This window comes from Halichoeres trimaculatus, unplaced genomic scaffold (genome assembly GCF_033239565.1).
Source record: "Halichoeres trimaculatus isolate MK-OKI-2021-1 unplaced genomic scaffold, fHalTri1.1 fHalTri1_scaffold_1, whole genome shotgun sequence".
Lineage (NCBI taxonomy): Eukaryota > Metazoa > Chordata > Actinopteri > Labriformes > Labridae > Halichoeres > Halichoeres trimaculatus.
The window spans coordinates 24,139,925-24,165,538 of NW_027437179.1; the positions used below are offsets into that span (position 1 = coordinate 24,139,925).

Sequence of the window (25,614 nt, forward strand, 5' to 3'; positions counted from 1 at the left end):
AAATACTAGATTAAGACCAAACTGATAACTTTAGAAAAACTATTCAAAGGGGAAATAAGCATGTCTAGTCAGAGATTTAAAATGCTGCAAATAACTGCAATCCTCAAATTTCATGGTTACTGACAAGGCAGAGTTTGATCAATGATATAATAAAGACCTTTTGCTCTCACAGTAAATCAAAGATTTAGAAGTGTTACAATGCCCGAGCGCAAAACAAAATGAAAGGGAAAGCTCTCTCGAGTGTCCTTCCCATGGAGTGTATGTGACACAGGGCTCTTGAGAGTGCACTTAAGATGTGTGTCATTTTCATTTCTTTAATTTTGTCTTTGTCTTCTGTCATAAACCTGCAGAAAACCAGACACACACGTATGAAGTAAAATTGGAACCAGCTTCAGCATGTTTCTCAATGATGGAGCACATTTGTGGCCATTTTGGAAAGTAAACTCTTAAACACATTTATTGCAACAGATATGAAAACTAGGGCTGAGATGATATGCTTTTCTTGTGATTCGATTAGATTACGATTTTTGGGCTGCTGATTTGATTTAAAATGTGATTCATTGATATTTACGATTTTTAGTTTGCTTTTTTAACACCAGACCACGGGAAAAAGTTAATTGATGATGATAATGTCTACAGACTATACCAGGAGTCATATTGACCCATAAACTGCACATCACATGAGTCAGTGAGAAACATAATTTCACTCTCTGCTGGAGAAAAGTGGCAACTTTTTTCTAATCCAGTTTATAAACAAAGACTGAAATGAAGAGTTTAGATAAAAAAGAAAACAATTTTTTGACAGAGAATCCCAATTTTGATATTGTTAAACAAAAATTTTTTTGTGATTTTTTCTCCCACCCCACCAAAATTATTTTGACTAGTGCAAAAGTCCTTTACTCAAAATACAGAAAGATTTACATTGGAAGTTTGACTCAAAGGTTCAGAATTAAAATTATTCTTCTGTATCCAGGAGCTTTATGGCTTGATGCGATAAATGTTCATGACTTTACTGAGCTTGTTTCTGTAAAAGAACACATTTGTTTACAAGATACTTTCAGTAAAAAACAAAAACAAAACTCCACTTCTATCACATGCCTCCTCAGCTGACCCCAGAATCACCTCATAACCACATCTGCTTTCAGATAAACAACAGGCACAACCACTCATTCAACAAGCTCTAGCACACTTCTTTATCTGCTCACATGGACACAGCTACCTCTGAAACTTCTTCCTCTTACTCAGGAAATTCTGCTGAAAACACTATGCATCACACACACACATGTGTGCGCCCACGCACACACACACACACACACACACACACACACACACACACACACACACACACACACACACACACACACACACACACACACACACACATAGTTCTGTTTATTTTTTTTTGGTTGTGTGAAACCTATCCTCCCTTCAAATACAGACAGAATCATTATCAGTTTTCTTTTTGGTTCAGTAGTGTGAAAATGAATATGTATCAGTCTGCCTACATGAAGAAAAGTTTCACCTGCACACCCTGGATAATATCTTTTACAGTCAGTAACAGATGTTCAAACACCACCTTGGGCAAACACACACACACACACACACACACACACACACACACACACACACACACACACACATACACTCACACACTCACACACACACACACACACACACACACACACACACACACATACACTCACACACACACACACACACACACACACACACACACACACACACACACACACACACACACACACACACACACACACACACACACACACACACACACACACACTCTTTCCCTGGTTTATTGTTTTACAACCATCCATGAGATGACATCATGTTCGGTTGAATTCCCCGACTTGTGATGTGTGTAATGTTTCCTCTTCAGTGGAAAGAGTGACGAACAGGGATTAGACAGTCTTCTAAGCTGTATTACAGTTTTGAAACACTTCCCGACTTTAAAGCCTCCCTACCTGGGCACCAGCGAGTCCCCCCCTCTTAATGTGGTGGGGTCCAGCTCAAATATGGATGAGATATCATTTCCATCAGGAACAGACACAAGTGTGTACATGACTTTGTCCTGAACATTTCTCAAACGTGCCCGTATGGCTTCTTGCTCTGAGTCCAGCTGTGGGGAAAAAAATCAACAGAGAGCGTGATAAGAAACTCTGCGAGCATTACAAAAAAAAAAACATGTTGAAACATGTGACATGGACTGCCAAGTTTCTGTCATGATCAATAAACATCAGTGAAATGGGAAAATGATGGAAAGATTTCTAGGAATTGATTTCAGATTGTGAAATTGAAATGCAGGAGAAAATACAATCACGGTTCAAAGTTTCTTTTCCTCAAAGAGGCACATGATCACATAACTACAACGTGTTTCTCAAATAGTACCGACATAGTCCTCAGACAATACTTGTGATCAAATGAGAAATGAGGTAAGACTTCCACAGATGTGACCAGGGAAAACTGTAAAGATGCAGTTCAAACTTAAGTAATCTTTACCAGAGACCTAAGGGTATTTCATTTTTCTCCTGACTTATGCCATACGTCTACTCTTCTTGGTATTGTATTGTATTGAAGTAAGGTTTTGATTTGTGTCTTAGTTTTAAAAGTGAGGCAATAAAGTCTGAGTGAGCTGGTTTATTTCCTTGTCAGCAAATGTAAACAGCCTTATGTTTACGGTAGCCACAGTCATCTGCATCTGAAAAGTGAGGCTTCAGCAGAGAGGGGGTGTATTTTAAGTGAAAGGCTGCCATCTGCTGGTGAATAAACCACATCACAATTTAACTCCAGAGGAAAAAATCCTTCCAACCAATACTCAAAAAAATCCCTTCTACTACAGATATGGCACCATCACCATTAGTCAATAACTTGTTTTTTTTTCTAAAGCACAAATTTATAAATATTATCCAGAACTGAGTGTGCGGTGTCATAAGTCAGAGTTTGCATTATTTAGCCCCTCCGAGCTAATCAAGGAGTATTTTCTGTTCCATAGTATCACAACTAGAAGTTAGGTTGTGTAAATCATTAAAATATAAACGGCAATTTTACTGGCAGTTGTTGACATATAAATATTTCCACTATAAACACACGTCTTCCAGCTTGGCTCACTTACTGAGGAGCGAGACTCCAGACACTCCTCTTCATACTCTGGATTCACCTGCAATGTTACATCATGGTTCACGGGTTGAAATATAGTCTAGAAATCTACTGACACAAAGCTTTATATCTTTTAAGTGAAGCTGAAAATGAGCTTTGATCTGCATTTCCCATGTGCTTAAGGCTACTTTACAGTAAATGCAGACACTCTTATGTTCAATGTAAACAACAGAAAGCTTCAAAGGAGGAAATATACTGGAAATATATTCAAGTTGTTTTAAAGTAGTGCAAACTACTACAGAGGCGTAGGAAGAAAGACACATTATGTGTTGTGCACTGACCTCAGCAGCCAGGTAGTGCCCTGTCGCCAAGTGTTTGAACCTGAACAAGCTGTTCCAGTAGCCGGCCCCCCCTCGGCATGGATCATGCTGCACAACCTGATACCAGAACACGAGAAGAGCATCTCTCATCATCTGCACACAGTTATTCAACAGGTGCCTAAATCATGCTATTTTCAAAAGAAAATCATTTATATATATATATATATATGTATATATATATATATAAATAAACTTAAATCAGCTTAGTAAAACACCAAAATTCTTCTTCTCACCTCTATCTCCCATAAGGCTTTGCTGCTAGTAGCTGAGGTAGCAGACTGACGTCCAGTAGTGCGAAGAAAAACATACTGTTTTTTTCTGTGATCATCACATGTGAGGAATTTCTCCTGCTCAGCATGAAACAACCGGACCACGTCACCCTGGAGAGGAGGGAAATATCAGGAAGTTATGTTCTGAAAAATTTGTTCTTAAGTGTAGTGTGAAAGAGTTGAAGTTGCTTCATATTTAACAAGATGATACTTATGTAATAAACAACCTGTTTCACCCAAAACCCCTGTGGACTTCATGTGTGGACTGACACCACTCTCTATGTTGCGTCTTCCACCCTGAAATGTTTTCTTTGTTCACAGTACAATGTTTTGTCTGAAGTTGGACAAACCTATTTCAGGCACCACTATGTTGAATCACTCCCAAAAAGAAAACTTTACTTGTAAACATGTGTTGTCTGCTGATAATACTGAATTAAAAAAGCAAAGCCAGGTGTCCACTAAGGTCTGTTGGAGGACTTTACATGACAGCTCTTATGTCCATGCGTTTTATGAACAATAAATTAGGTATACCTTTTATTGATTATTTGAAAGCTGCATTTAACCAACTATTCATAGAAATGTGTTATTGCTGAATGTTGCTGGTATGTTTTCTTTGTACCTCTTGCAAAGGATGTAATATGTATTCAAAAACATGACCCTTACAAAAACATATTGTGAAAACAATATGTGCAGAAGCTTTTGTAAGACAAACCCCTTTAAGGATGATCTCCTGGTTGTCGCTCCACTTCATAAACAAGACGATCTTCCAGCTAGTGTTACAATTGACTGAGTTCACCTGAAAAACAAACAATCAGAGTTAGTCGTGACTGTAGTAACTTTCTCCTCGCAACAGTCTAGACACAGGGAGCTCAAAATAGCTTTGCTATAGTTAAAGGGTTAGTCTAGAGCAGGAGTCTGCAACCTGTGGCTCCTGGACTCCTTTGCAGTGGCTCCCTGGAGCTTTTAAAAAATATTGTTAAAATAAAGAATTTTTATTTTGTTCTTAGAGAAGGGTACTGATGATTAACAACAATGACACTAAATAAAACCATGATTTAACATTTTGTTGAACTAAATAAGCATCACATCTTGCAATAAAGCCTTCCACCTCTCCCCTTCACTTCCTGCAACATCAAAAGCCAACTAACTTTCCTTGCATCTGTGGCTAACCTAAAGTTTTACACTCCTGGTAAGATAAATAAATCAACAAAATGACAAACCTGAAAGAAAACAATTCTGCATGAATGCAATCATTTATCTGCCAATGTGCCAGCAAAATATACAGTATAAACAAATAATAAATTTAAAACCTTGTTTACATAATTATTTAGTATATTTTAATTATACATAGAATGTTATACACAGCATTGTCTTTATTGTGGAGGTAAAGTAGATTTTTGGCTCTGGGAAGACTTTAATCCAGGTGAGATGAGGCAAAATCTCTCCTTGGATAGTGAAAGTTGCAGAACCATGGTTTACAGTTAGTGGTGTTGAAGCTTTTCTTTTATGTTTCAAGTAAAAAAAAAAAAGTATTTAAAGACTGAAAGAATAAAACCTACGGTACACTCAAGAGAAATGTGATTATACTCTAAACTAATTTTCTCCCTCTAAAATCTGTGGCTAGGTCAGCAGAAACAACATTGTTGTTACACTGTTTAATACGCACGTTTAAAGTGGAATAATAATGTCACATCTAACATAGAGATATTTTTGTTCTGTTTTGGTTAGACAGCTACAAGACAACAATAAATGATCAGATATAGTGTGTTTAAATAACTCAGAACAACCCATTGTGATGAAGGATACACCATCTTTAAAAAGGAGAAAGCTGCAGTGTACATGAAGGCAAAATAAAACAGTCCTGTACTGTTTGACATCAGGCAGCTAATAACCAAGAAGCAGTTCTGAGAAAAAAAGCTATAATAAGGCTCTACACGGCCACACAGACACTCCCACACAAACATGTGAGGAGTGAAGATGAGTTGCAGTAGCTCAGCCAAACCTCATTGCAGCCTGGATTATCCACAAGCTGGTGTGTGCTGGCATGGAGAGGCTGACCAGCATTCACTGGGTTCAGGACCACTTTGTCTCCAATCACCACCTACAATCAGACAATAAGATACAAGATTCGGAAACAAAGGATCAGATGTTAACACTGTTATCCTAGCAGAGGCAGAAGTTAAAATAAAGGAAGGGAAAGCTTAACTAAGATTTTAAGGTAAGTAAGTAAGTAAAGTTGAGCTAGCAAAGTTCAGCAATGGCTGTTTTCTAATCATCAGTTTTTGAGTGGGTTGTTTGAATTACTCCAGATTTATCTCACTAAACCAGTAAAAACACTAAAAATAAGAAAATGTTAGCCCAGCACTTTTCAGTGGACAGGATGTCTAGACCAGCTGATATTAGCATAGCTTAAGTCCAGATGCTCTCTTTGTTTTTAGCTTAGGAGCTCCCCTAGAGCACTAAGCCAGCCATACTGTTTCAAAGCTATCATTTCAAATCATGCAGTATAAGAAGCAGTTTTAGGGTTAAAGAGGTACTCAGTGTTGGCTTTAACTTAGATATAAGTACAGTAAATTGTTTTAATAAGGAGAATTATTTTTGTTCTATCTTGTTTTTATCCAACACAACAGAGGTGCAATATGTATGAGTATATTTTAATTCTTTAAAAATTTCATCCTTTATTCTTTCACATGCATCCAGGTGTATGAAAGCTTTGGTGTCCTTATGCCTGTAATTGTCTTTTTCTCTTTTATGAGGTGTCTCCTGTTTTCTCTTTGTCAAGTCCTGCTGCTAAAGCCATGCACCATGCCTAATCTAAGAAGAGATTAGCAGAGAAGCCCTTCTCCCTGCCCAGGTTTATTTAGTCCTTTGGCACCATCGCACAACTTCCTGCTACGAGGAGGATGGGCTGGTGCCAGCAAAAGCTTTGTGATCAGGAAAAGACCAATTGGGTGCTGGCACAGATCCATGCAAGGATAGATGTAATCAGATTGATGCTAAACACTGGGCTAAGGGAGGTAAAGAAAGCTGTGCCCCCACACTCAAATTTTTTAGAGCGATTCTAACCATTTAACACTGATTCACTGCTGTATATGCAGGCTGGAAGCCCAGTTATAAAAATGGAATCTCGCCATGAAGATAAACATCTGCTGACTATATTTTCAGAGCACGCAATGTAAAATGTTAAGCACACATCATCGCAGGCACGATTCAGTCATTAGCTTTGCCTGATGTTGACTCACACAGGGACGGTTGCTCCCACTATGCACCATGCCCACAGACATGCACGTGATAACTCACACTGTCCCCGATGGAGCGGAGCTTGTAGAAAGGCTGGATGTAGAACCAGGAGCCCTCATTTCCCGCAGTGTCCAACATCACCCTCATGGCGTTTTTCTCCAACAGAGCAGGAAGACGCTTGTTCACTGTCAGGTACTTGTTGCTCTTTAGGTGGAGAAGCTGGACAGAAACAAGAGGTAGTATAAGCAACCACTGGGAGCAAGTGCTTCTGACCATGAATTTATCACAAAATAGTAGGATTTTTTTGTATAGGAAAAAAAAACTTTTTCTTTATAATCTGCAGGTGTTTAAACATGATGAGGCTCATGTAAGGTATTCTTTTTATTCAAAGTTTATCTGATTAAATGTCAGGCACATATCAAAGAACAAACCTGTATCACATTCCCGTACTGAATTACTGTTCCAAGTAGTTTTTTGTTTTCAGAGTCATTTTGTTTCTTCTCCAGGTCGGCTGCACTCTGAAAGTAAAGCATGAGATTAAAAAAAAGGCAGTAACATTCTTCATGGCACTGGTATAAAACGGCAAATAAATGAAAGAAGAGATCTGGAGGGTTAGCCGCTAAATGAAGAATAGTTGTAACAAAGTTAGCCAAAACTCTTCAACTGCAGGGGGGGTTGCCAAATAGTCTGGCTTACATCTCCATGGAAACCAAGGAGTGATTGCAATCTTCCATTTTATGGTCAGATAGCAGACTGCTTTAAATGGTATCATATCCATGAAGAAAAAGAAAAAAGAGAGGGCAGAAAGGTGGGACAGAAGGAGTAAAAGCTTTCAGAAATGCCTATAAAAGGGCTTCTACTTCCGTGGATATACATGCTAACTCAACTTTGCTATAACTTGCTCTTAATCTGTAGAGTGGGACGCACAGCAGACACATTTTTAAGCATTCAAGTGAGTGTCCCTGAATTCAGTTCCAATAAAAACCATCCAGAATACTCTTGAGACTTCTGGAAAAGTAACGCAACTATTTCCATTTTCTGGCTTCTTTGAGACAGATGAACATTTTGTCACTTCACTCACGTGGAGCTTGTTGAGCAGCACTGTGTCCGTGTTCCCTCCAGGCTTTGCTGCTTTCCAGAACTGCTTCTGGGCCGAGTAGCGGTTCATGGGACACAGTCTAAACAGACAGTCTGGAGCGAAAGACAGAGACAATAAATACAGAGACAAGAGATGGATTGATAGAGGAAGAAAACAGAGTAATATACATTTATGTGAAGCAGAGATTGTAGGGTGTGTGAAAAAAGGCAAAAACAATAAACTAATGGAAGAAACAATAATTTTAATGATCAGTTTAATCTGTGTAACTATGAAGTTTATAGCCCTGAATAATACATAGGTTTAAGGCAAAGATAAAGTGAAAACAACAAGTCAAAGGCATAAGTAAATGAAGACAGAAAATGTTGATGCACTCCAGCGAAGCGCAGAGAGGTCAGAGCTTGAGTGTGGGAGATGGGTCACTGCAGCAGCTTAGCATAAATCAGCACACACTGAAGAACTGAGCTGTTCAAACAAAAGGTAATACAAAGTATTCAGCAGGAGCAGAAACAGATAAAACAAACAGAGCAGAAGAAAACGAAAATCAAAAATAGAGCCCTCTAAGACATGTCATGAGACAGGTTAAAAGAAATCTACTGACAAGTTTCACACGCTCCTGTGCGCGCGCGCGTGTGTGTGTGTGTGTGTGTGTGTGTGTGTGTGTGTGTGTGTGTGTGTGTGTGTGTGTGTGTGTGTCCACTTAAAACACATTCACTATTCACCTTCATGTAGATCAAAGGGCTTTGTGTGCTTCATGGAGCATAGATGAAGGGCACGTGCACATGTGCATGTAAGTGTGACTGCGTTTGCGTGTTTCTGTGCGTTTGTGTGTGTGTGTGTGTGTCTGAGTATAACAAATTATTTTCTGTCAGTTTGTATCTGTAGCAACGATGGAACGCTACAAACATCAGCAGACTCTGATTGCTGCTCATTTTCATAGATACAGTAGGAAACAGCCAGGAGGGAAAGCAGTCATTTAATTTGCATGTTGACACAGTTTCAGCATAACACAGTTCCTCTTCTGACCCAGCTGATTTCAGTGAAGCACACAGAATGCTTTCAACCCAGCTGAAAGTTTAGTTTAGTATCTTAAAACACAACAATTCCCTCTAAACTCATGCCCATCAGAGACTTGTCGCTCAGGGTTCTTGCTTTCCTCTGACCTCACCTCTCATCTGATCAGATTTCTCTGGTCTAAAAGGGTGTAAGAAGAGAAAAAAGAACAATCCATCTATCCTTCCCCCCCATTCTTTCTCTCACTCTCTCCTCCTGCTATCGCCGCAGTAACATGACCAAATAAGGCCAGCCGAGAGAAGGGGAGTGGGATGAGAGAGGGAGGGAGAGGGTGGGGACTCCCATATCTTCCCCCTCAATGTTCTATCATCCCTCCTTCTCTCTTCTGAATTCCTCAAACCATTTCACACACCGCTCCCTCCCACCCTCTCCAAGTTAACACTCTATCTTGCAGATCTTCCTCTAGTTCCCTTCTCAGCCCCCCTCAGCAGATATGGTTTACTTTAGTTTGACCCAAAATACAACAAGAACAACACCAAAAAGGAAGCGAAAGAGAAATGAGGAAGATGGGCAGGGAGTGTAAGAATGTGAAATAGAGAGAGATGAAGCCAAGGAGGAAGAGCTGGGGTTATTTAATGCTGAGTGAGATTCCCTTTCATTTAACAGACACACACAATCACAGCTGTTCAGTGAGTGACAGATGATCAGCTCACACTTAGAGTTTGTTTTAATCATAAACAGCTGGAGGAAACAACATGTCAGCTCTCTGATTACGAAATCTGGGGTGAACATTTTTCTTGGGGTCACCGAGGAGGAGAAATTGAAGGGCAGAAAAACCTCAGTGATTAATAAACATTCCTGCAACTTTCAATCAATGACCACCACAAAGACCAGATAACAATAAATTATTTCACTCAGAACATCTTTTGAGTGAAATAATCATGTTGGCTTTTTTTTCGGAGAAGTGACTGATCATAATTATGATTAAGTACTTTAGGAAATGTGTACACCTACAACTAGGGCTGCACATTATTGTCCTAAACTAAAATCTCAATATTTTTAAGCTATATCACAATACACAGTATACTTCTCGATACTCTGATTTCTCCTCTAAATCACTATACAAAATTTTAAATTCAACCCCATGGTTCATACAGTGACACCAGTATAACAACTCAAGCAGACCCTCCAGTTGAATTTTTAAAATTTGCATTTACAAACCCCAAACCTGTGACTGATGAGATATGTAAGCAACTTTTTTCCCTCCTCTCCAAATACAGAAACACGTATGTAAGGGAAGGATTTCTGCAAGTGGGCTGCTTGCTGTGACAGGAGTACCAGGAGGAAGTGGAGGAAGGAAAACATGAAAGACAATTACAACATTGACATGACAATTTGTATTTGGTAGTCGCAATATAGTCATTTCATACATCTCACGTCCAACAACCCGTGATATATCGAGCATATTCGAAATATCCCCCTCTTCTACTTACAACCTTTTAATACAGACAGTATTGTTTGTTTTTCATTCAAACCAATACAAGTCAGTTTTTTTGGCACTCAGAATCCTAACCCCAAAATCCCAATGAAATCAGCTGCTCAGCTTTTTGTCTCTGCACTCCTACTTAGTTGGAAGTAGTTCAACATTTAAAACATTGCCTTCAGTGTCAAATCGTCATCATCAACCAATCAGAATGAAGAACAGGTGGTGATGAAAATACACCTCTTATCAACACTATCTATGAAAACAATAGCAGTGGTAAACTACAAGTCAAACGTTTTGGAACTTCTTGATTTTCCAGGGTTTTTTTAGATTGTGCAGCTTCATGTCTCAATATGCTCTGAAATTAAATTATAATCATAAACAATTGACATTAAAAAAATCAATTGGCATCAATTGGAATCAATTGTGCATTGAGATCTACGGCCTTTGTAAAGCAGACCTGTGATTAAACTGCCGGGCAAACTGTATCCCTGCCAAACGCCAGCCTCTGGTTTAAAAGAATGAGACAGTGTGGAAGTGCTAAAATCTGCTGTTTCTCAAGTGTCCACTTGAGGCTGGTCCTGGAAATACTGAAAGTCACATGCACACAAAGCCAAAAAAAGACATTTTCACGTCAGAAATAAACATATCTACAGCCTGGTACAAAAAAGGTCTCCAGTCTGAATCACTAATTCCACTATCGGCACACACTGTACAGGGGGTGAATATTTTCAAACTCTGCAGTTTGGAAGGGATTTAGATCCCAAGTTCACCCAATCAGAGGCACAGCTCAGCTCATGTGACTAACGGGTGCCCTATAGCTGTTAGTGTGGAATCTCAAAACCCGCATCATATCCAGCCAATTTGCTTGAAAAATTTGTTTCCCCAACCTCTTTTAATGGTTTCAGGTAACGCTCCATTAATTATACGGTCTATGGTCCGTGACGACACAGGCCGTTATTGGCGATGTAGCATCCTTTACTTTTGAAGCTAAAGATCAAAACATGTTCATTTCATTTTATTTTGAGTGACAGATTTTTACCTTTGTTTAACATGTCATGTTGCAGAATTTATCTGTGGGAGAATCCTACTAGCGCTCTAGAAATTTATCTCAAAAAGTGTAAGTTTACGTGAAATAAAAGCTAGGCCAAAGTTAATAGTAAATGTAAGATAAGGCCTTCACAGATTTCAGGTAATTTCTCAAAAATGTGTGACTGTGGGAGATCACATTTTCTATTGACATCTCCCTTACCCTAAAACCCCGCAACAATTGGTGTAATGTAGCTCTTTAAGTGTTTCAGTCATCTGGTTGGTCAAAAGTGCCCCAACATTCATGCACTTGGGTCTGTAATCCTTTGAGATGTATAGTAAGCTTCTATGTAATCTTAGCCGATGTACCCCAATTCGCTGCCAAAGTAGTTACCGTCATTCTGAGGAGCTGAATTTAACTTCCTCTATTAGCATTCGACACCCACTGCAAAAAGTCAAATCACACAATTTCACAATTTGCAGTTTAACAGGTTTTTTCTCAGCTTCATGACTTGTTCTGAAGGTATCAAGTGATTCTTGTTTGTTTCTTTGTTTACTATGTTTCTGAGCTCTAGATTCTCTAGGCTAATTGAAGCAACAGTGATTTACTTTAAGCATTAAGTCTGGTTAGTCTTTCAAAGTCCTTGTGTATAAAAAAAGTGTCAGTTTGACTCAAGACTTCAGGTCTCAGTTTTTAGGGCTCAGATCTGACCCTCCACGACCCTTTCCAGGCAGTTTATGTCGGACGTGGCCCAGATTTGATCAATCATTTGTTGTGTGCTGTTGAAAGATAATTGATTATGAACGCAGAGTTTCATAATGATCGGAAGAAATGACCCGTAAAAAGACAGTATCTCAACTAAATTTTTACACCCCTGACTCCCTCACGCTCTCACACAGTGTTGTGTACAGAGAAGCTGACTGTGGGTAAGATGGTGTCAAACTGTGACTCAGCCTTTTAGCATTAGCTGTGAGCTAGTACAAAAAATACAGTGGCTAAGTGCTAATACCATGCAAAGTGAGTGTGAACACTTCAGAAAGTAACACAACAGCTTCTTTTTTTTGTGTGTTTCAACAATCACACACTTCAGCATCCTTATAGTTGAAAGGACAAACTAGTAAAGAAAGATCTAACCGTCTATTAGATTATAGTCCTGGATTTCATCGGGATATGTGAAAGATACACAACAAATTTAGATCATCTGTTGAAACTTAAAATCAATCATAGCAGAGCCCAGAGTTCAGTCCATCAAGTTTTGTGATGAAAAACTACAGAAGAGGCAGACCCTGGTCCCTTATTTAGTTAAAAACTCATCTGATTTAGAGGAAAACTGCACAAACTGTTTGAAGACATCGTGCGTCGAGTAGTAAATCTTAAAAATGGAGCAGTGTTTACAGTTTTCAGTAAAAGAGTTACAGCAAATACTGCATTTTTTAAAAACAGCAACTCACTAATTTGAGTTTTGGATGCATAAATGTAGCCAACTCAATACTGGGGGCAGAGAATATTTCTATGCTTCAAAACAGGGTGGTATGCATCACCGCTTTGAGTGGTCTTTCACAAGGGGCCACAGATGAGTCAGAGAGATCACTTAAGCATGCAGAGAGCAAGAAAAAGCTAATAAAAACCTGCAGTCACTGTTAAGCTTCACAACAGTGGAAGGGATCAACGGATAGAGGTTGGTCGCCAAGATAACAAATGAACCCTCTGGGGGGGACATAAAAAACAGCCAAGTTGAGAAAAAAAATTCAGTGCTTCATTCTGATACTATACCCAGGGGAGGGTCAATGGGGTGGGACAGGGTGGCCATTGTCCCTACTTAAATTTGATTGGCTACCACAAAAAAACTCAAACCCTGAAGGATTTTATGTCTTAACTGTCAGAGGTGGGACTTACTTCTGTTAGACTTCTGAGCTGACAACGTCAAGCCCAGCCCACAGAACATCAGCTACTTTTATCCCCAGCCCCTATGAGATGACAGCTCAGTTGAACACGATCTACACGTTCTGGCGAAGGGGCGCTCAATTTTAAACGGTTTTAGCCCGGGTCTTGATGCCTCTTCTGCAAAAATTGTTTTGCTTCAAACCTCCAATGCAGCACCTTTCTTTATGCTGTGTTTGATTTTATGAGTGTCATATGTACCATCACTGATACACACTCAGTTCTAGGGGTGTGACGAAAATGTAAAAAAAAAAAATGGTGTAATAAAATTCAAAGATGCACAAAATAAAATCAAGTAAAAAAATATACATATTAAAAAACCTGAATCAGTCTGGATCATCGTGTCTCCTCACACACTATCCTCTGTGTGCATCAGGGTATGGAGGCTTCTCATGCCAGGAAACCAATTTTGACATACAGCTGTCTAAACGTAACTTACTTTATGTAATGTTAGTTACGTTTGATCAAAACTACAGACAGGTAGTGTCAAATCATCTGTTGAAGCGTGTTTGCCCTGTTTCAACTATCAGTAAAAAAAACAACAAAAAAAACCACTGTCAATCATCCTCCATCTAATCAGCTGACACTTACGTGGGCTAAAGTACTGATGCAAAATGATAGGTCTCATCGTATGTAGTGCTAGGGTTTTTAGCGGTTACTGGGGCTGAACAATTTATCAATTTTAAACCGACATCACAATGTAATAGAATTCAATTTTCAAACTGCAAAGGCTGGAATTAGAAAAAAAAGTTTCATGTACACTGACATGGAAGGAATAAAGTAACTTGTACTGGTTGTTCCTTAAAATCAGCAAAAGTCACTATGCAGGTTTTTCTGTCAAAAACCCCTCTGAGCTATAGAGATTCATACAGTAAAATGATTGTGGCTGGCAGAGCCAGAACCCTTGTTTACTTTATTCTGTATGGTTTGTTAACCTGACTGACAACCGGTGGTTACTTGTCTCATAGTGTTCAGTTTAATTCTCAGGGTCTGAGCAGTCGTGAGCACTATATAATATTTCGTATCATATTGTGAGTTGGCCATTTTGCTGCACCCTTACTTAGTTCTGTACCCTGTCGATTCTTTGCCGCTGCTGCTTCACCTGACTTGGGCAGGGAACTCTAAAACAGAGCCGTACTGCCAAATTTTACTTACAGACAGGGAATAACAGATGTTTATGAGAAGAGTGGTCCTTACTGAAGAACATACACAAACACAGGTATATGACAACTTGTGGAAAGATTTGAGTTTGAGACAACCATGATAAAAGTCAAGACACAGAAATTGTCCATAAATGCTTTTTATCCATGCATACAGGTTTCATCATTCTGCCTTACAAAAGGGATGGAAGGCTACATATTTCCACATTGGTTGAATGTTAAATGACCATGGTTCATATTTCATTTCCCTCCCAACAATACCCTTTCGCAAAATGATCTCTGTTTAAGCCCAAGCACTGAGGCCTGTTTGTGCCTCTGTAGGAGACCTGAGCTGCTCATTCCTGCAGTAATTAGACGACATCAGCCTGGCACGGGGCCCACAGAGACACAGGTTGCATAACACAGCTTCTATTCTGTGCCAAATTAACACTATCCTCTATGATCTGCTTTGTGTAAACTTCTATGCAGTCCAAGTTTCTTATCCTGTTGGAGATATCATACAGGAAGTGACCAAACACTTGTAGTGCATGTAAGACAATAAATGATTCTGCAGACAACAGCTTCACTTTACTATTTCCTGCAAGACCCCTTCTTTCTGAAGACAGGAAAGCAATATATGTCGTTATCAGGAGAGGAAGGGACAAAAGGCAGAAGTGCTTCTGGGGTTTATCTCCGATGAACCACCCAACTGGTCTGCTGTGTGTCTCTTTTTGGGCTTGTTTCTTTTTTTTCAAATGTAGGTTTCTATATTTATAATCAATCCAATTCATTCACTTAACCTACATATTTACATTATAATATAAGAAAGTTGAAGTCCCTGGTCTTGTGGTTTTGAGGTCACTGCCAAGAAGGTGTGGTCACACCTGGTTTTCAGCCTGGCATGAAGGAGCAATGAGAAGCAGCTCATCAGCAGACATTGGGTGGATATTTGCAAGGGGTCAAAGATGTAACATTTCTTTTAAAAATCTAAAGCAAATAAAGAAAACCTCTTTTAAGAAATCCTTAAACAAACTTGGAACAGCTGGAGTGAGGCCAGGATGGGGGTAATGTGCTCTAATTTTCGAGTGATGGTTAGAACGAGGCAGCAGCGTTCAGGACTAACAGTAGGTGTTTAAGAATGCCCTGGTTAACACCAACATAAAATGCATCACAGCAGTACTAATGGTTAGAGACAAGAGCTGTGTAGCTCAAAACCACTACAAGATGAAACATTTTATTTCTAGAAATGAAATATGCAGATAGTTAAAAAAGGGTGATAACTAGAGCTGCATGATTTGGGGAAAAGGTGCGATTTGCGATTAGGTGGAAAATATTGCGATTGCGATTGTGCTTGCGATTTAATAAAAAAGGTTGTGTCATGATGAGTCTACAGATTTGCTTGGTTATCATGGAGAAAAATCTGAATTGCATGTGCTGACATTGCGATTGCGATTGCGATAATCGTGCAGCCTTAGTGATAACTTAAAGTCCCTGGATATCTGGACGTCTTTCGTGACCTCAGGTGTAAACAGTGGTTCCCAAACTCTTTCTGCAGGGCCCTCCTTTGGTTAATAAATATGCTTAAAGCTCTAATTCATGTATTTTTTGAATGTCTACGATGACAGGTCTGATAAAAAAGCATCAAAGCCTTTAGCTACTTTAGTATTATAGTTTTCAGCTGGCAGCTTCATACAAGACAAAAGACTCAACATCCAGACAACATACTGACAATCCAGAGGAGTTATACTTTTTACAGCTACAATGCATTCTCTGCTGAATGCTGCTGAGTATATTGTGTTGAACTCAGTGAACTAAGTATGTGTAGGCGTATGTGTGTGTGTGTGTGTGTGTGTGTGTGTGTGTGTGTGTGTGTGTGTGTGTGTGTGTGTGTGTGTGTGTGTGTGTGTGTGTGTGTGTTATGATATTTCAAATAAAGATCAGTGGAGACTTGAAGCTCCTGCATCCTGATGTCTCAGCGTGTGCACACAGGAGAAATGAGTGAGAGTGTGATTGTGTGGGGGTGCTTGTGTTTACATTAGGAGGAAATGTTGAGCATACCTCAGCAGTGACAATATAAGGCACTGAATGTGGATATGGTGAGTCTGGCCCCATGCCTTTATATTGTCCACTAAGAATGATTATCTTTGAAAAACTTAGACCCTTTCCAGCAGCTGAGGAGCCTCTAAACTGAGAGGACCTGAAGTGTGTTTGCTTAGAGATTTGTGGAGGACTCAAATTTGAAGTTCATAAGGAAGTTTTCTAAAGGGTAATAATTATATGCTATCATATTAAACCACACTGATGTTTAAAGAGGGACTAACCTGCTCGACGTATTGTTTTCAAACGATGGTTTACACTTTTCAAAGGGTTGTCTTAAACAAGTTTTTAGATGAACTGGCTAAAACTTTTTGAAGGCTTTTTAAACGTTTTTAGCTCCAAATATCACTGCTACAGCTACAACAGATCACAACACAACATGGACAAATGGGGGGGGGGGGGTTTCAAACATCTGACCAGGGAATAAAGATGTTTACACTCTGTTTCAAACAGCAGTTTTATTTTCAAGCCAAACGACTACTTTTAGTAAAATGTTGTAATACTTAACTGTTAAATCAAATAAAGGTATGCACCGATACTGATTGGTGGTATCCGTTATTGGCGTATCGGTGCCCCTCAAGGCTCGATCAGTATCAGTGGGAAGAGATCCATGGTGCCAATCCAGACAAACAGCTCTATGCCTTTTTATTTTATTTTATTTTTTTACCAGCGCTCTTTTCCACTTGATTTGAAATGCCTCTGATGTACCTGCTTTGCTTTTTGCTGCATAGCTAGTCAACAGGGTATAAAAGTTTACATTTGAAAAGAACTTATGTACTTTCTGAAGAATTTTTTTGGTGGTAAACAGTTAAATATTTCATAGTTTAAATAAATATTAACTTCAGTAATTCCATAAACTCCTTTTTTGCCTTTTACCCAAAGCATTGGTAGCATCGGTATCAGTATTGGAACCAGAAAAGTTGGATCGGTGCATGATTATAACTTCCCTCTGCAGAAAACATAGATGGCTGAAATCATGTTCTGTGGAAAAACACATAGTTTGACTAGTTAACTGATCTGCTAATGACTTAGCCTTGAGCAATGACTGGATAACTGAATGACTGAATACTTAGGGTTTATCATTCCCTCTCTCCTCGCCAGTGTTCACTTTGACTAAAAAAGAGAGATTGTAACAAACATCAGCAGACCAACTAACTGCTTATGGTACTGCAGAGGCTACATTAACTTTACTTCATTGGGTCAATGCTGGAGTCAACATTTCCAATAAAGAAACCACAAATATGTCTTCATCAGACCCTCCCTGATTTCTAGAGAACAAGTCTTCACACATCTCCTTTTGGCACTGTACAATTTCTTCCCTAAGTCTTGCAGCAGGGATGCAACAATTGATGAGTTTAAAATGCAAACCGTATTCAATCAAAAGGCTCTGTTACACCAAGTGCTTCTATTTTCATATTCAAAGAAAGGCTGTCCTATTAGATTTAGTCAGCCATAATATAAAGGCATGAAAACAGAGTGATTCTTGATGTGCACTTTTGTGCAACTTAATGTGCTGAACAAGAAATAAGCCACATTAGCATAACAATGGTTGGGGAACCAAGCAGCAAAGTTTTGTATCCCCTGAAGTGCAGGGCATTTCAGTTGCACAAAGAGTGGCCGTGCAGTTCTTCAAGATGAAAGTAACTCTTATATCTACTGAAAAAAAGTTTAAGGTCAAGGGTCAAACACATCATTCTTGATGCAACAATCTGTGGGATGCTCAACAGAAAAAAACAGATACTGTACAGGTGGTACACAACATATGTGCTCTGACAAAGAAAGTGCTACCCTGCTTTTTAAATAATTTATCAAAAACATTTACAGTGGAGAAAATAAACAAAGGGGTTTTCTTTACCATAAATTAAAGGGCTGTGCCTCACACATACTCCCCCACAAAAGTTATAATCATTGTGGGTCTTTAAGGGGCATGGATATTAATTACTGTTGCCACCACAGAAAATCTCCACATGCCAAGTAGCACTTCCCTATAAGAGTACAGACCTGAATGCTGAGAGTTAAGACATTTTACATAACACCAAGTTAGTATATAGCAACAAGGTCCCTGTCTCGTATTGTCCTTTCTCTCAAACCCTCTTGGTCTGTTATTCTAGTCCTTCTGCCTTCTGGTAGATAAAGAGGCCTCCCACTTTATGTCACATATGGTGGCACAAAGACCTCTTACAGGTCATGACCAGCTGACCTGGTAGGGGTTACTAAAGCATCTTGAACAGCACTAACATCAGAGGATCACATGTGCTTCATAAACTTGTGTATATTTACAAAACAAACCGTGTGAACAATAACCTTACAGGTGCCTTTTTTTTTTTACAGATTTCCATAACTGGAACAAAAGCAAGGTAAAAAATGAGACCACATATCTTAAAACTCCAACAACAATTTGAAATCTTTATAGGTGCAACAAGGATAAGAAAATGTGTGGGAGGACTGAAGATTAAACATGGCAGGGGGGTTCTTGCATTTCTGTATGTATGCTGTTATATTTTAATCTTGAAAAAAACACTAAATAAATAAATAAATAAAGTGGGAAAGAATGGCAAAGTAAATAACAGTGTCCTTTTGTAAAAGTGAGCAATAGGCAACTCTTGCATGACAAGAGCATTTTTGATGCTAATAATACAACATGAATAAAACACATTAAACAGTTTGGCTACTAAAAAAAACCTACTTATTCAGCTGATGTATCGAATGCTGATCCTGTTTATAGCAGAAACTGTTAAAAGCTACCGCAAAATACCGTAAATGTTTATCCTTGGATGACCCATCATTGAGGATGGATGGATGGATGGATGGTTGGATGGATATTTACAAATGTAACTTATTCCATCCTGTCTCACCAGGTCACTTACAATAAGAGGACAGGTGATGAAACACAAAAATCAACAGACACCAGAGTGAATCCGATCTTTCATGTTGCTACACATGGAGAGGCATCAGTCTGTCGTTTTGTGTTTATCCTGGTAACAGTGACTATCTGTGGGGTGAAGATAGTTTGTCCTTGAACACCAGAGACCCACTGAAGAGATGAGCACCACTCAGATCAAAGGTTTCTACTTTCTATATACAGAGCAACCTTTAATATGCTCTTGAGACAACAGATAACACCATAAATGCAAAGCCTGAGCATGCAAGTGTGTGTGTGTGTGTGTGTGTGTGTGTGTGTGTGTGTGTGTGTGTGTGTGTGTGTAGCAATGACTACTGAGCTGAATAACATTCTAAATTTAGTTTTTAAAATTGCAAAGTCCAACTGATTCAACAGTCTTCAGTTATAAAACACTGGAAAAACAACTAGCTGTATAAAACGTATCTACCAACAAGAAAATATTAATCTGCCAATGAGAGAGCACATTACAACAGTGGCCAGAGAAAACTCTTTGTACATACAGAAACTTTAAATAGGACCAGACTCACTTGTAAACACTCACACTGATGGAGCACGAAAGTGAAAAAAGGAGAAAAAGAAGGAGCAACATCAACAAAGACAAATGAAAAACAAACAGGCAAGTAAACATACCAATGTACTGTAATGTCTCAATAAAGTTTGTCTTCTCTAGCGACGGGTGAAAAGTGTTTTGTATGCATATACAACAACCTGCGAGATACACTACACAAGACTTCAATCCACTCATTACAACTCTGTGCAACATCAACCCAGGCTTATCCCCAGAGATATAAACCTCCAGCCTGAGAACTGAGGGTCATGAGTTCTACTTCCTGTATAAGAGCTAATAATAGCGGGTTCACCCAGAGAGACATCTCAGGGCTCCTTTTTCGTTAAAGCAGCATTTTGAGTGTGTTGTTTTTCGACACTCCACACCAGAACTCTCAATCTCTTTCTTGTGGGTCTCTTCCTCCACGGACAAGCTAAAAAACACACAACTATCAACATGCATGCAGATACTACATACACACACATAAATGGTCCATTAACATCGTCAAAGGCAGCTCTCTTTGAAGTCCAGTAGGCAGAGATATTGTGGTTGTCACCAAAGAAACACAGCATAACACACTCGGCAGAGCCCCTCTCAGTATAAACAGACAGCAGTTAAAGTGATGATGTCAAGCCACAGGAGACCAATCTCTGAGTCTTACCTCTGAACTTTTTTGGAGGGTTGTTGAGGTCCCCTGCGTCGGGCTGGACCACACAGCGGTCATCCACCAATCTAGGGTCACACAAACAACATGATTAGGTACAAGACCCACACCTGCAGTAACCCTTAAATATGTGTATTTCACTTAATGTTTCATGAAAACATTATGCATTTCACTAATCACTGGTGCTGCAGTTAGCTGTCAGGTTTTAATAATGAAGTGAGACAAGAATACATCTATTCTTTTCAAACACACATAAATTTTGAAGGTATCCTCTTCAGAGAAATGCTATAACTGAAGCAATCCATGTCCTCAATATTAATGGTGATTGCAAAATGAAAGTCCTCAAATGTTAACTGCTGGTGAAATTTAAAGCATTTCAAGGGGTCATTGTGATTTTCACATCCAGTCTCCAAAGTTTTATTTGTGGCCAAAGTTTAAGTTTTTTTTTTTTGACTGGAAAAATTACAAGGTTGTTGTAACTGCTGGAAAACACAGTTTTACAGTCTTGCTACATTTAAAAAGCGAGTATTTCTACCAGTAATGGCATGCTGCTTAATGTTGACACAAGTGGGCACCTTTAAGTGCTGTAGCTGACAGAAGGAGATTGAGACTCAATGGACTAAAGCAAAGCAGGGAAAAACTTCAGTGTTAGCTGGAGAGCAGAAGAGATTCCCCATTACCTGGTGGTAACTTCTGGTTGGGTTCTCAACAAAAAGGCATCCCCAATGGCTGATAAACTTACAGAACTGACAGGTGCCTCATACAACCCAACTTAAGACAAACTGGGCTATCCATATAAATGCTTAATTGTGACTGGCCAAAAAGTCATAACAATGAGATTAATTCTAAACAGCAAATCACAATGATTACAATTGAACTCAATCCATGAGACAGAGTCAGTGGCCCCTGTGGCAAAGTCATGAATTGCTATCTTAGGCTGGCCTTGAGAGTTGGGATATAAAAACAATGGGCACACAGTGAGAGCATCCTGAAGGGCTGTTAAATTCTAAGTATCCCATAAAGAGCTGAGCTAGAAACTAACTGAAAACCATACGCAACAGTGATAGAGCAACAATTTAAAAGCTGTTAAACACTACCCTGTGTTTAAAGATGTTACAATAAACTAAAATTCAAAAAGAGTAAGAGGTGGAGGATAGAAATTTCAGTCTAGATATTCCTCTGAAAATCCTGTTCAAACTAATGTATGTACTTGACCTTGAACTGGAAAGTTTAGTTTAATCTCACAATCAAGCTGTTTGGGATTCATTGCTGTTCAATCCTTGCTGACCATCAAATGAGAATAAATCTGAGTTGTTTCAAAGGTGATTTAATTCAATAAAATTTTCTTTAAATCAATAATTTCTGTCAATTTCTTTAATGTATTTTAGTTGGCATTCACATGTAAGAGGCATAATATATACCTAACAGGTGTTTATACAAATATGAGTCATGCTCAACTTGTTGGCATTTTAATTCCCGTACCACCTGCTCACTATACATTACCCTTTACTTGATAAAGTACAGAACTGATGAGGAGATGTTTTGCAGGGGTATCCAAGTGACATTATGCACCTCTTTAATCCCTGAGGGCCAGTTAGTGCAAACTGGTTTGTTCATATGTTAAATATTAAAGGCCAAATCAAAGAACTAGCAGGAAAAAAAGCTCCTGCCTGTTTCCTATTTTTATAGAGCGCTCCCACATTTTTGTCTCCCACTCTATACAGCAATGAAATCATTCTGGATTACATGACCTGTGGGCAGACTGGACTTTTTGGTGACATTTTTAGCTTTTACTAGCTTAGAATAACACTTGTCTGGATTAGAGCCAAATCCCACATCCATTTCAGTCTCTATCCTGGGGAATGTGTACAATTGTCCAAACACACCAGTCTGCTCATTCAGTCTAAATACCTTTCAGAAAAGAAGGATAAAGACTTCGAACAACAAAGAAAAACCATCTGCAAGTGTTGAATAGAAATTATACAGCAGCATAGGTGTGCAGCTATCAGCATATGCCTGTGCTGTCCATGCAGAAGTGGTCAGTCATTAACACAAGTTTTGCAGTTACACATTTGGTTAAACAGGACAGGTCCTGCTTAACAGCACGAAGCAGCATTTTTAGCATTTTTAACCTTTGGGCTGCTAATGAACCCCTCTTTCCTGTTAGCAAACGAGCAGAGCATGCTGATCAACTGGAGTGATTTAAAGTCCAAAGAGTTTTCTCTCTCCATGGTGTTCTCAGTTCAGTTTCTTCCTCCAGAGCGGATCTGGAGAAGGCTGTTGTGTTGGTGGTTGTGCGTGGAGAATGTGGCTCCTAGCCAAAACTGTCATGACAGTTTAGTGAATACATGCACTTGTATGTGTATGTGTGTGTGTGTGTGTATGAGTGTGTGTGTGAGTATGTGGGAAGCTATGGAACTCGAGAAAAGGCCACAATATCTCTACAGTGACTCAGTCTTTGCTGCAGGTCATTCCATTTTTCATGAGCAGAGGGGGAGGTCTTGGACAGTGATAGTACTAACAGTAATACTGCTGCTGGCCACAATAGGCTGCACCTGCCTTAGTTTATCTAGCAGTAGTATTAGCATTAATGCAGGCTATTTCTATTGCCAAGTTTACATACAGAACAGACTGTGATGTCAGAAAATTCAAATGATCTCTTCAGTAGTGCTACTGAGCCCCACTGTATCAATGCATCACTTCATTCTGTAATTTCAACAAATAGAATTCAAAATAATTTCACTACGAAACAATCAGCTCACTGATGGAGACAAAAACAACACACATTTCTCAAACTGTGTGGGTGGACACACTGCTTGTAAACAGTTTTACCATTGGTGTTGAGAACCGTGCACAGCACCACCTTATTGTTTTCCCCCTTACCTTACCCTCCTTACCCACTTCCACCACACTTTCACAAACATACATTCAATAGTCATTATCTGTGCAGCCTACCGCCTCTACATTTCCTTTTCTCTGAGCACTCGCGGTGTTGGGGTCAACCATGGCCACAGAGGGACCACTTCAAAAGGCTTCCAACTGTTCCCACAGCTCTGTGCTTTGAGATTACCTACTACAGTTTACATCCGTCTCTCTCTACTTCACTGTATGATCAAATTTAGTCACTTGCTACAGATAATAAGGAAGTTTAAAAAAACAAAAACACTATCATGTAACTGAAAGAAATCAACAGAATATAAGCTGTTGGTTATTTGCTGCTGGCTTTTTATTGTCCCCTCCTTTCCAAAGGTTTCAGCCTTACATTAGACCAGAGAAAAAGTAAAGCACGCAAACAGAGAAAGTATTGGATGAATGGACGTACCCCAGGGTGCTGATGAAACCATTGGTGGATCCCTCTGCATACAGGGAGCAGATGTCACCAATGTGCAAGAAGCTGGACATCTTGTCCGACATACTGGACGCAGAGGGAACACCTAAAGCAGAGGAGAGGGTTACAAATGTGAATACTGCACAGTTATACTTTATTTTCCACAGGGATGTAAACAAACGCTGGATGTGAAGGCATCGTTATTTCAGTTTATGTAATGTTAATATTTATTGTTCAACTGCTATTATGCTCACACTAGCCTCTAAAAAGCAGCAGAGTGTTACTAGTTTGAGATTCACTTTATCCTTGTATCCTTGCAGCTATTTCAGGTGCCAGTTCTGAACAAAGCTCCCCCAAGAGGTCAGATTAAACAGATCACCCATTCTGACCCCTGGGATTTGCATAAAAACAGCAGGGAAATATTTCATCTAACTGTAACCTGTTTGTATTGTGACTTCCGAAAAGTTGGTTAATGATTCAGCTACAAGGAAGGTTCATGCACCTGCAACAGGTCCTGCCTTCTGAGGCTGAAGCCTGACGAAAGCACTTCACTTCAGTCCGGTTATATGCCCATATGTGAAGCACTGCCTCTCACTGAGGTCGACTAATCATGAAACCTACACCTGTAGCAGCCTCGGTGACTAGAGTAATGACGTAGGGATTAAATGTTTCGGTGTTATACGTCAAAGGTGCATACTTTCCAACTATCTGCCAGTCCCAAGCACAAAACACACGAAACTTCACGCGTCCAGGCTGTCAGTCGGCATCCGCAATCACACTGCTCCACAGCTAATACAAACTGTTGCCCTCTTCGCTGTCCTGCCTTTTTTTTTTGGTGTAATTGAAGGTATCACGAGCTCATTTCATAAGCCGTAACTACCACAGTAACCATCAAAAGGGAATGGACGGATTTTTGCACCGCTTGCGAGAAAACTGAGAAAGAAAGGAAGAGAGGATAGTGAAGTGAACAAGTTGTGCGCGCAACTTTACCTTGGTTGTGATAAACGCTGGGGTTCTCAGCTGTCTGCTACGGCTAAGAAAGCATGACTGCGGATTGTCCCCTTCCACTGAGTCGAGGGTGAGCTCAGCCGTCAGCGACTCCAATAATCCAGTTTATTTCTTTGAATTTAGACAGCTGTATCACCTTTCTGCGCCTGAGGCTGCTGCGGGGCTGTGTTCACTGAGGCAGGCGGCACACTGGCTGAGCTGCCTGCTGGCTTACTGCCACTTCTTCTTCTTCTTCTCCCTCTCCTTAGGCGGCTGTAGTGATGATAGCTGGGAAATGATGTCCATGTGGTCACTTCCCTCTACTGATGGATGGATGTGAGAATCTGAATAATGAAATAAATTCCTGCCCAGAATTTCAAAGT

General features: G+C 39.5%; 1 protein-coding gene across 10 annotated transcripts in view; it reads right to left on the reverse strand.

Moving 5' to 3' along the window:
- LOC141792534 (inositol 1,4,5-trisphosphate-gated calcium channel ITPR1) overlaps nt 1-25,502 on the reverse strand; it is a 77,950-nt gene extending 52,448 nt beyond the window's left edge. For 5 of the 10 annotated variants that reach the window (XM_074673216.1, XM_074673218.1, XM_074673217.1 and 2 more), the window contains exons 1-12: nt 25,235-25,502; nt 24,239-24,350; nt 20,914-20,984; nt 8,085-8,194; nt 7,435-7,521; nt 7,064-7,222; nt 5,766-5,864; nt 4,476-4,559; nt 3,728-3,874; nt 3,456-3,551; nt 3,131-3,175; nt 1,983-2,137 (exon numbers count right to left, since the gene is read on the reverse strand). In XM_074673216.1, coding sequence (XP_074529317.1) covers nt 1,983-2,137; nt 3,131-3,175; nt 3,456-3,551; nt 3,728-3,874; nt 4,476-4,559; nt 5,766-5,864; nt 7,064-7,222; nt 7,435-7,521; nt 8,085-8,194; nt 20,914-20,984; nt 24,239-24,330 — 1,145 coding nt within the window. In that variant the 5' untranslated portion in view covers nt 24,331-24,350; nt 25,235-25,502. The remainder of the gene's footprint in view (nt 1-1,982; nt 2,138-3,130; nt 3,176-3,455; nt 3,552-3,727; nt 3,875-4,475; nt 4,560-5,765; nt 5,865-7,063; nt 7,223-7,434; nt 7,522-8,084; nt 8,195-20,913; nt 20,985-24,238; nt 24,351-25,234) is intronic. The other 5 variants (XM_074673221.1, XM_074673215.1, XM_074673220.1 and 2 more) reach the window with 2 other exon arrangements.
- Nucleotides 25,503-25,614: the final 112 nt, after the last annotated feature.